We start from the raw sequence: 11633 nt of genomic DNA, 5'->3' as shown, positions 1-11633 counted from the left end.
CTGGCTGCTGCAGTAAACAGCAAAGAGGGGAGGTCTCTCTCTACCTCTTCCACCTGGTGCCTGATACGCTGCAGAATGGTGTGCCAAGAGAACCAAGGTTCTGGTCACCCCTGGGAAATGTAGTTTTCCTCAAGCACTATGGGGTCCTTGTGCCTTGGCATGCTGTCCTAAACGGAGAGGGAGAGAGGTCTGTTTTTCTTTTCCTCACAGATGCTTGTCACCAGCAGCCAAACCAGCCAGGTACTGTAAGTGGGAGATTAGGGAATGAATGGTTTGGAGAAGGGGTCAGCAAACTTTTTCAGCAGGCGGCCAGTCTACTGTCCCTCAGACCTTGTGGGGGGGGGGGCTGGACTATATTTTTTGGGGGGAAATGAATGAATTCCTATGCCTCACAAATAACGCAGAGATGCATTTTAAATAAAAGGACACATTCTACTCATGTAAAAACACACTGATTCCCAGACCATCCGCGGGCTGAATTTAGAAGGCGATTGGGCCGGATCCAGCCCCCGGGCCTTAGTTTGCCTACCCATGGCTTGGAGGGAAGGAGGGTTAGGGAATTACTGGTTGGGTGGTGGCTTGGATAATAATTATTCTTCAGATCACAACTTAATCCAAGATTTGGAGGTCCCAATATTCACCATTTCTGTTGCATAAACATTAAACCCCCCAAACCCCTCACATTCAGGCTAAGGAAGTACAAATTTTGCCAACATCTTAATTCACTTCCAATGTAAACATATGGTCTGTATCTTCATCATGGTCTTGCCGAACGCTTATCTTCTACTTTTCAGCTGTCCCCATATTCCTAGTGTAGACCACCACTCACTCTCAACACATTACCTTAATTCACTTCCAAGGTCACCCACCTCATTCTTCCTAACTTCCACTTATTCTTAGAGCATTCATCCAGTCCCCTTTTCACTTTTCAGGTATTCACATCCACGTTCTTACTAAAACAACAGCAATCCAACACCCCCAGTGCTTCAGTTCCGTCTTGGTTTCTAAAACTGTAAATAGCTTACATGGACATGAATGGCATTTATAGTAAGTTCAGGGCCAAACAGCACATTACGGGGGAGATCTGTGATTGTATCATGCCAGGGGGAAATAATGCAAAGGTATATATTTTTACCCAGGCTTTTTTGGATAGGCGGTGTTAATAGTTGCTTATTTCCTGCAGATAATTTTATTCATTGGTTGCTGTTTTAACTGCACAACTATATTTTGATTTTTTTTGTGATGTAATCTGCGCCGGGGCCTTTTTATACATCTGAGGTGATAAATGTGCTAAATAAATGAAAAGTAAATAAATAATAGTGCCTGACCATTTTAAAATTTTCCTGCTGGAAAATTCAACGTCCTGGTTTCACAGTGGTCAGTCCATAGAAAGCCTGCAAGGAGAATCTGAGTACAACAGGGCTCCCCCTACTTGTGATTGACAACTGATATTCACAGGCATAATGCTTCAGATATTGGGAGATAGTGCACAGCCATCTTGGCTAGCATAGAAACAGCATATCAGTAGCGTCTAGCTGGATTGATTTGCATTAGAGAATTGGTAGTTAACCCTCCATGCATCTTAGACCAAAACCAAATTGCCTCCAGTTTTGCTTCCAGATAAATAAACAAAGATGTTGGAAGATATAATAATGGATATTCTAAACCACATCTGTTCCAGCCCTCGCTGAATAATCTGCTCTCTCTCTCTCTCTCTCTCTCTCTCTCTCTCTCTCTCTCTCTCTCCCCCTCTCTCCGTTTCATGCATCTGTTGATCACTGTTTTCTCAAGTTAGGGAGGTATAACTGTTTTCAACTGTGTAAACCAGCCTTCTCCAACCTAAAGATATTTTGAACCCCCATGATTCCTGACCACTGGCCATGCTGGCTGAGTCTGATTAGAGTTGTAGTAGAACAAAACCTGGAGGGCATAAAGTTGGGTAAGGCTAGTGTGAATATCATGATGGTACTGTACAAGTAAAGAGATGGGCAAGAAGAATGACAGACTAAGCTCAAGCATTCAATTTCTTGCCAGACTAGCTAAGTGGTAACTGAAAGTTTCTTAACTGTGAGAAATGAATGCTCTTATCTGTTAATATTGTGTGTACAATTGAAGCCATCTATAAAAGTGCTACCTAGCACCAAATGTGGAGTAACCTAACCAAGCCTGCTTCAGGTCTGAAATAAGCCCAAGGGCAGTAGTGGCTTCTGCTGCGTATATTTTAAAACATGCAAGTCAAAAGGTGAGACTATAGCAGCTGCACCCCATTTGTTGCTACGCAAGAGAGAAATGCCACTTTCTGCAACCCCTGAGCAGCGTACGATTGTGTGAACATAGTGATATAAGCTCGCGTTTGCTCTGTTGGCCCATGCCTATGTGCAGCAGAGCACAGGCGCGAACTCTTAGGCAGCTAAAGGCACGCTAGCTAGTCTACATTCTGATCTCAGTCCCTGGGGCTGGCAATCTCTGTGAATGACACTCTGTGTTTATTTGAAAGCAGCACTCGGTAAATATTGAATTGTGCTAGTCTATCATCAACACAGGTGTTGTTTTTTCTGTAAATACCAAAACGCTGCAGTGACTGCTTACTCTTTCGTATGACTCACTCTTTGCAAGCCGTCCCAAGGTGCTTCTTCAGCAAACTCTGAATCATAGCTAGGAAACATGTGAAATGGCTCCATGCTGGAAGAGTCTTGGAGATGTGAGGAGATTCACTGAAGAAAAGGGAAGGAAGGATTCGAGTCCATAGCATCAGGCATTTTTGGGGGGAAAGCAGTGGCAAGTGACATGAACACTGTCTTTTTCTTAGAAGGTGGAAGCTGCCCACCCACAACTATTCTTCAGCAAGGTGTGGTTTTAGAAAACACCACCGGAGTTTTAGAAACACACCATTCCTAATAAAATATGAGGATTGACTTTCTGGAAGCTCGACTTTCTCCACTAGCGCCAGCCCTGTGTGATGATTTTTGGCTTTTTTACTTACTAGCTGAAGCCCAGATTCATAAAATGTCTGAAGCAACCAAATGGTTCTAAATAACACCACCTGCCTCTATGTCCCAGTTTCAGAAGTTTGTCCCCAAGCTAGGTTTACAGCGGAATCTTCACCATGTTAACGCAGAAAGAAGTTGCACTGTGCTCAGTGCCTTATTCCCAGGTGTACATAGCCCAAATTAGAAGAGTAAATAACAAATATATTCATCTTCATGGCACAACAATCCACGGCATTTTTCTTTACTTAGTGATGGGTATTGCTGAATGACAACTCCCATCACCCTTATGACTGGTTGTACTGGGGTTGATGGGAATTAGAGGCCATGGGTTCCTAACTCTGGGCTTACAGGCTAAGGACTAACCTATGAATACCTTCAACCTAGATCTAAGTTGATCCACTGCTACTCAGAGATGCTTGCATTCTAACTATCCTTCACCCCACCCAGCTCCATCAAGAGTGCAGCAGCACAGACCTCTGTGATTCATTCAAATAATCCATCAGCACAGGTCAAAGAGCCCTTTAAACAGGTTTGCCCTGGAAACACAATCACTGGGTTTGTTTGTGCACAGAACCTCTGCAACACACTGCTTTCTTTTCTAGAAAACTCTCTCACACAACACAGCAAATGACTTAATCTTATATTTGGACATATTTCTTAACAAGCCTTGGTGTAGTATCCACCAAGGGAGGGTTAGGGATGAGGGAGAAATTGGATTTGGTTCACACCTAAAGATGAATCTATCAAATTCGTACTTTCTGAAACAATAGGAGAACCAAAACACAACCATCCACCCAAATTTGTGCTCATCCAAATTTTGCAACGCGATTCTCCAACCAATGTTTACAAAAATGCATATATTAAGGGAAAGTGTGCATAAACATGACTATATTAGTGAAAACAAAATATAAATATGCATCATATTAGGAAAATTGTGTACCTTAGTCAAAACGGTGTACATAAATGTGCCTATTGGGAAAAGTTGACATTAAATGCTGATGAATTTCTAGGAGGATTTTTTTTAATTCTGCAAATTGCTGCAGAAATGTGGAGAACTGAGTTTAAGATTGGAAAAAATAATAAATGGACAATACTGAAATCGACTGATCCTTCCACCACAGTCTTCTGTCAAGGATCTGTTGAAACAGCTAGCTACCGACAAATATTTGTACCACAATTAAGCAGCAATTTCCCTTTCTTGCATCCTGTAGTCTATGCCCCACATTCACCCACTGTGGCAAGTGTGATACTTCTTGTGGGTTCCTCAAGAGGTCTGCTGCTCAAGAAGTCTGTGCAGAAAGCAGTAACGTGAGCAGGACTTTCCTTCAAGAGCATTGTACAAGGTGCAAGGCAAAGGACTAGCTCTGTGGTCCCACCGGTGTAGTAACTTCATGTGCAAGATACCAGCATGAGGAGGAATCATAGGGAAGCAGATCTCACACCACTAAAATTATGCTTAGATTTTAGTTTTCGGAGAAATGATGCCTGTAAGATTATCACACAGTTGCATCAAGGAGCTGGGGCTCTTAAAGAAAAAAAGTGTGGTTACAAAGAAGGTGAATATCACTTGTAGAAAACTGTACTCATAATGTGAAAATATTTATTACCTATAGCCATAATTTCATAAAATCAATGAACATGTCATGTGATACAGTATGTGCAAGATGGATTTGCCTTTGAGTCATGGATATCTGAAGTAGCCATTGCATCAGATATAGGTGTACATTTGTTTGTAGCTTACAAGAGAATTATAATTCTGACACTATAGTTAACATCACTGGACCCATACATGTTGAACTGTACAGCCTTAGGTTTGGAGACAGACATATCTATTGTGAACCACCCTGGAATCTTTGGATGAAGGGCGGTATACAAATTTTAATAAATAATAATGATAATAATAATAATAATAATAATAATAATAATAATAATAATAATAATATCATTTCTTAGCCTAATGCTGAATGTTATGTTAAGTGGCGTTAGTTTGCTAACATTTACTGAACATTAAGAGTATTTTTCACGTACTGTACGTTGTCTTTGCCGGCAATATACTGCTTCTGTGTTCTTCAATTGCACACAGACGAAATCTACCAAATCCTATAATGTACTCAAACTGTATCTAATGTACTTACATCCATGCACAATACCGTGCACAACAGAAAGATTTCATGTTGTTTGCATTTCATAAGGATGAACGAATCAATAGGAAAAGAGATTTGATAAATCATTAGCAAAGTATGAGATAGATTAGAAGGTGCGAGGGCATTAATAAATCATGCATTTCAAGCAAGTTGCTCTTCTTGGTGGAATGCCTGAAAGCAAAGCATGCAAGGATGAAACTCAAACTAAAAGGGGAATGGGTTGAAAATCACAGTGGCTTTCCCCAAAAGCAGTTTGCTATACGTAACATAGAAATTGTTGGCTGGCCTGGCCTTGACCATAAGACAGCGGCACTTATATTGCACAAAACAAGCTGCTTTGCAGTTTTCCAAGCTGTTAATACATTTTCCAGGGGGCCATGGGTGGGAAGTAAGGTACTGAGCACAAAATCATCACAGCAGAAATTCTTGGAATCGAGAACACAAAAAAGGCAGCAATATCATCAGTTGTTTTGCAGTTATAAAGGAAACAAGCCAGTGACACAATTATGATGGCCATAACTCTGAGTCTTCCGAATCAGTGTCTCTGCTGCGCATGCAGTAACAGGACCCTTAGAGGCAGCTTCTAAACTTGCTCCCCATTTGTTCACATGAGCATTCTGAAATACAAGATACGAAACCTCCCCAAGGTCAATGGACACACACATGAGCCCATCTGATTGGGGTGACCAGTTGATTCATGGACTATTTTTATAAACACAATAAATAAATAAATAAATACTTAGTAAGAATTAATTGTAATTCATGAATTTCAGTCCCCTTTCTTGGTACAGGCACTGCCAAAGTAATTAAAAGCTTTCAAAAGAGGGTTTTGATCCCAAATGCTTACTTTTGCACCAGCCAATTTTCCTTGAAACCTCGCTTTGCTAAATCTTTGGTGGAAATGTGGTTTATCAGGCATGTGGCTTGGTTATGATGTGGCACACCTACTGCTTCACAGGCTAATATGCAAGACTGCTCAGAAGTTTGATATATTATGAAGATTTAATGTGGAGTAATTTTTGGCTTGGTTTCAACCACTGCATTTCTTTCCCAGATATGCTCTTATATGTTTAGATGTACACTTAAAATATTAAAGTATGGATGTGGCAAACAGACAAATGTATTGTACAAATAACACCTGTTGGAGAGACAGGATTGGCTGAGTCTCCATGTTGAGTCAATGCTCAGCGACAAACCCAGGGTTTCGTCTTGTATTATGTGTAATGGTTCTCCAGCTCAGATGCATGTTAGCAATGCTTCTTTTATTCTAACACTATAGCGTGGGCCCGTATTTGCGATGGAAATATTTTGAAGTTTGATCATGTGGAACTAAACAGCCTATTATGTAATGTGCTTATTTTTTTGGGGGGGGGGGGAGGCCACCCTCTGGGTACTGCGAGGACTTGTTTCCATGGACCAGCATCCGTGGGCATTTAATTGGAAAACTTGCAAATATCAGATAGGCTTAGGATTTAAATATGTGATGTGATAAATATGTTTAATGCCAAATTTGGAAGAGATAAAGATGTTAAGTGATTACGTTAATTTTATAAGAACATTAGTTTCGGAAAACTGTTAGAATGATATACATTGAAATTCAACCAGGGGGATATGGGGAAGTCACTGAACAATGTTACAAAGATTGGTTTAAATAGGCTGAGATTTATGTTTGTTTGTGTATTTGTTTTTTTGTTTAAAAAAATTATTGGAAAATTAATAAAAAAAATGGGGGGGGGGAGCATCAGTGGGCATTTAACACAGGGCCCATAGCCCAGCAGAGGCCCCAGTAGCAACAGTTTCCTGGACTTGCTGCATTGATGAAGGAGACTCAAGCAGGGGCGGCAGGGGTCCCAGGTGTCTTCGCTGAGGGAGGTGACATTTTGCAGGCCGCCCACCTGCAACGCCAAAGCCTACCCTGAGGCGTCGGGGGAAGGGGGGACTGTGCCGCATTCCCCCCTTACCCCTTTGTTTTGACAGCTGCGGGAGGCCTGGAAGTCGCAGGCGGCACACCAAATGTCCGCCATTGACGTCTCCCTCTGCCCCCATGGGTGGCTCTCTCCACCCTGAGCTGCAGGGCGCATGCGCCACTCTGTGCAGCCAAGCGGCTATCCCGTGTGTGGGAGGGCACCCTCTGCGCCCTACCCCTCCTTGGGAGCGTGGGCATACGCTCCGCCTCTGGACTCTGGACTTATCCCTGCTTACCTTTTGCCCTGCGCTTTCTAGGCAATGGTCTGCACTTCCCTGGTCTACGTCCAAGCACTTTTTTCTTTCTTTCCCCAGGAAAACCCGCTCTTTACAGCTGAATCGGAGCAAATGGCAATTCGGGTTTTCCTGCCGATTGCAGTTTGCTCCAATTCAACAGGCAAAGTGGGGTTGCTTGTGGATATCGGCAGGGCAAAGGGAAGAGTGCTCACACACAGACCTGAAAAGCTCGAACCTGTGTCCTTTCTGAGAGAGGGGGGACCCCCCCCCTGCAGGGTGTCTGCCTCGCTCAAGGGCCCTCCGAAAACTGGAAATGAGGCTGGTTGCTTCCTGTTCTGTATGAAGTCTAACAGAACAAGATAGCACAAAAAGTTCATGTGCCAGGTTTTAAATGATCAGATCTGCACTGAATTCAATGGGTGAGATTTAAGAGGGATGGCCGGGCAAATACTAGGCTGAACGTTTGTTATTCCTCAGCATTAATCAGGAAAGGAAGCCAACCAAGGCTGCAATAAGCCTCATGGCACTTTCTTCAGAAGATGCCGGAGTAGTCCAATGGGTTAAATATGCCATCTGAAAGACCAATCTGAAGTTCACATCCTGGGAAAAATCACATTTCCAACAGTGTTGCATTCTCTCTCCCCCCCAAAGCATATTTATCCTGCAAATTAGTAATGGCAATGCATGCAACAAAAATATGCTTTATCACTTTATGTAAACATTAGCTTTCTTCATGCAAAATGCCTACAAAACTGTGGCAATAAATTATTCTAATAGCATCGTTTTACATTAGCTCAGTCACAGAAACTGTTATTCCAGATTCCATGATTATGCAGTAGAGAACATTTTAAAACCCTTGAAAGGTTTCCAGCGTACATATTCCAAATCCCTGCTAATTTGATTTTGTAAGGATTTAACTAAAAGAAGCTTATTCTTTGCTGCAGTTCCTTGTTCTCTTAATGATGGAAGAGAAGAGCCCAGTTTTGGGAGGTGGTCCCATCAGTATTGGAGCTTGGTTCTTGTGGGTGATTTTTATCTGGTGAGAGAGAAAAGAATTATTACCTAATCAAAAGATGTGTTAGCAATGGATCACAAAAAATGATTATTTTAAGTTTCCTTATTAGTTACACATCAAACAGCAATTTTATTATAATTTCTTGTTCTTATTCTTGCTCACAATCTAGTTCTATTATCCATTCTAGTTCACAAATAATGTTTGTTACAGTGGTGCCTCGCAAGACGAAATTAATTCGTTCCGCAAGTTTTTTCTTCTTGCGAGTTTTTCGTCTTGCGAAGCACGGTTTCCCATAGGAATGCATTGAAAATCAATTAATGCGTTCCTATGGAAACCGCTTGCCAGGCTGGCGGTGCGGAGAAGGGCTTTTCTCCTCACTGCAAGCCTTCAGGACAGGTACGGGAACAGAGGGGAAGGGGCGCAGCGCTTCTCCTCTGTTCCCGGGGCTTGCGGTAGGAGGAGGGTTTTTCCTCCCCACCGCCCGCCAACATTCAGAACAGCATTCTGAATATTGGCAGTGGGAAGGAAAACCCTCCTCCCACCGCAAGTCTTCAGGACAGCCATCCGAAGGCTGGCGCGGGGAGGAGGTCTCTCCGCCCCACCGCCAGCCTTCGGAGCAGCCTTCCGAAGGCTGGTGGTGGGGCGGAGAGACCTCCTCCCGCCACCAGCCTTCGGAGCAGCCTTCCGAAGCCTGGCGGTGGGGCGGAGAGCCCTCCTCCCGCCGCCAGCCTTCGGAGCATCCTTCCGAAGCCTGGCGGCGGGAGGAGGTCTCTCCGCCCCACCGCCAGCCTTCGGAGCAGCCTTCCGAAGGCTGGTGGTGGGGCGGAGAGACCTCCTCCCGCCACCAGCCTTCGGAGCAGCCTTCCGAAGCCTGGCGGTGGGGCGGAGAGCCCTCCTCCCGCCGCCAGCCTTCGGAGCATCCTTCCGAAGCCTGGCGGCGGGAGGAGGTCTCTCCGCCCCACCGCCAGCCTTCGGAGCAGCCTTCCGAAGGCTGGCGGCAGGAGGAGGTCTCTCCGCCCCACCACCAGCCTTCGGAGGAGGTCCGAGGACAGTGGGGAAGACGCGCTGCACTTCTCCGCTGTCCCGAAGATTTCCCTATGGGCTTTCGTCTTGCGAAGGAAGCCCATAGGGAAATTCGTTTTGCGAAGCGCCTCCAAAACGGAAAACCCTTTCGTCTAGCGGGTTTTCCGTCTTGCGAGGCGTTCGTCTTGCGGGGCACCACTGTACTTTAAAAGAAGCAATTGAACAATGCTATGTTAAAAAAATAGGAGAGGTGAATGAATGAATGAATTTTGAGACCATTGCCTAGGCAATTATCAGTGTATGGGGGAAAAAATAATACTCATACGGTTGGGCAGAATCTCAGTTATCAAACATAATTCTAATTATACAAATTAACATCATACGGTGTTGTAAAAACCACTTTCTTTTTGTAGATAGATAAATATAATTCAGGTTATATATATATATCTATCTATCTGTACAGTTGTAACTGATTATTGATCAGTTTGGTTTGTGTGTTTTTAAAAAAATAGTATTAAATACCTATTTCATTTCATTTAGACAATCCATTTAATACTTAATTACTAAGGTCTTTAAGTGGTGTACAAGAAACTCAATACAATGAAAATAAAAAATTGATTTAAAAAAACCCATAAGTAAGTATAGCTAAGTTGTAGCTATTTCTATTAGATCACAATCCTACTATATAATAGATGTTTATGTGTATTTTGATGAACTGGTCAGAGTGAACGATTCTGAGCCATTTGGGTTGGGGAAGAGTATGTATGCACTTAATAGTGTTAACTTATTTTTAGTTGCTATTTTGTTACTATTGTTTTGTAAATTATAAACGCTATGCTGATTCATCAGTCATAGAATACGACTTATAACTGTGATGTTCAGCATCTTTTTTTAGTTGTTTGTTTGTTAATAGTGTTTTATAGATCGCAGTTGTTTTACTGATGATTTGTTCATTTACGTCACATGATTTATTCTGCACTTGTTGGGGTTTCATTATGCTATTCTTATTTATTGTTTGCAAGCCTATTTGGGATTCATTTGAATGGAAAGCAGCACATAATACCAGTCAACCAACTAAAATTATAAAATGTCCTCAGTAGGCCCCAGGAGTTCAACAGGGATTGGGTACGTCTAACCTCAGCTGAAGGGAGTTCCATAAATTTGGTCCACAATACTGAACATTTGGCTTTTGGTAGACACAAGCTGTGCATCAAAGCCAATGGGGAATGCTAGCAGTGATTTCCCCAAAGTTATCAGGGATCAGGCAGGGATATAAGGGACCAGGGGGTTCTGACCCAAGGAAATGTACTGTATTTTTTCTCTATAAGACTCACCTTTTCCCTCCTAAAAATGTAAGGGGAAATGTGTGTGCGTCTTATGGAGCAAATGCAGCTATCCCAGAAGCCAGAACAGCAAGAGGGAATGCTGCTTTCACTGCGCAGCGATCCCTCTTGCTGTTCTGGCTTCTGAGATTCAGAATTTTTTTTTTCTTGTTTTCCTCCTCCAAAAACTAGGTGTGTCTTGTGGTCTGGTGCGTCTTATAGAGTGAAAAATACAGTAAATGCTGCAGAAGGCTACATACCTGCTGCTGTGTTCATGGCTACACTGACTAGGGTAATGGGCCCATATAGGAGATAATTCCCTCCACAGCCTGCCGTTTCTGCCACCCCCTGTATGGCAGCTCTATGAGCAGAAGCCATTTCTACTGTGCTTTGCTCTGCCGCTAGATCAGACTGATAATGATTTTTTTGTACACATCACGAATTAAAAATAAGACACTTGATTACAGTAGCATGCCTTATTTATACTTCTCCTAATCGCATTGTTCATTGCTCTTAATGTGAACTTCAATGCTGAATTTCAAAATAACCATTAGGAATTAAAGTCAAAAGCCAACTTACTAAAAAGGTCAAAAATGATGGAGTAGCATTCTAATTTGTTAATTAATTGATAGTAAAATCAAATCAAATATTGAAAGGCCTGTTTAAAACACCATGAAAGACTGCTTTATAGCTACTCATTTTGATTTCTTTGATATAAAACTAGAAATCACCTTAAATGAGACAACCTTAACGTAGATTATGTCTCCAATTTTCTCTAATTCAAGTCTAAATTAGAGAAGACATTTTATGAATGTATGCTATGCTGAAAGCTAATTGAAAGCAATTATCAAAGTGGCATTTTGTCTGTGACTTTAAGATACATTGTAAGATAATAAATGATTCTCATTATGTAATAAAAAGGTCACATCTTGCCTTT

The 11633-nt window shown here is 42.4% G+C and overlaps 1 protein-coding gene across 6 annotated transcripts in view; it reads right to left on the bottom strand.

Annotated features, from left to right (window-relative positions):
- Positions 1-4573: 4573 nt before the first annotated feature.
- The window catches only part of DGKB (diacylglycerol kinase beta), a 301695-nt gene continuing 294635 nt past the window's right edge, over positions 4574-11633 (bottom strand). For all 6 annotated transcript variants that reach the window (XM_081164533.1, XM_081164535.1, XM_081164532.1 and 3 more), the window contains one exon: positions 4574-8372. In XM_081164533.1, the coding sequence (XP_081020659.1) occupies positions 8265-8372 (108 nt within the window). In that variant the 3' untranslated portion in view covers positions 4574-8264. The remainder of the gene's footprint in view (positions 8373-11633) is intronic.

The sequence above is a fragment of the Podarcis bocagei genome (genome assembly GCF_964188305.1).
Source record: "Podarcis bocagei genome assembly, chromosome: 12".
NCBI classification, from domain to species: domain Eukaryota; kingdom Metazoa; phylum Chordata; class Lepidosauria; order Squamata; family Lacertidae; genus Podarcis; species Podarcis bocagei.
Note: the sequence above shows the minus strand (reverse complement) of the source record. Positions and strands in the feature narration are given on the sequence as shown.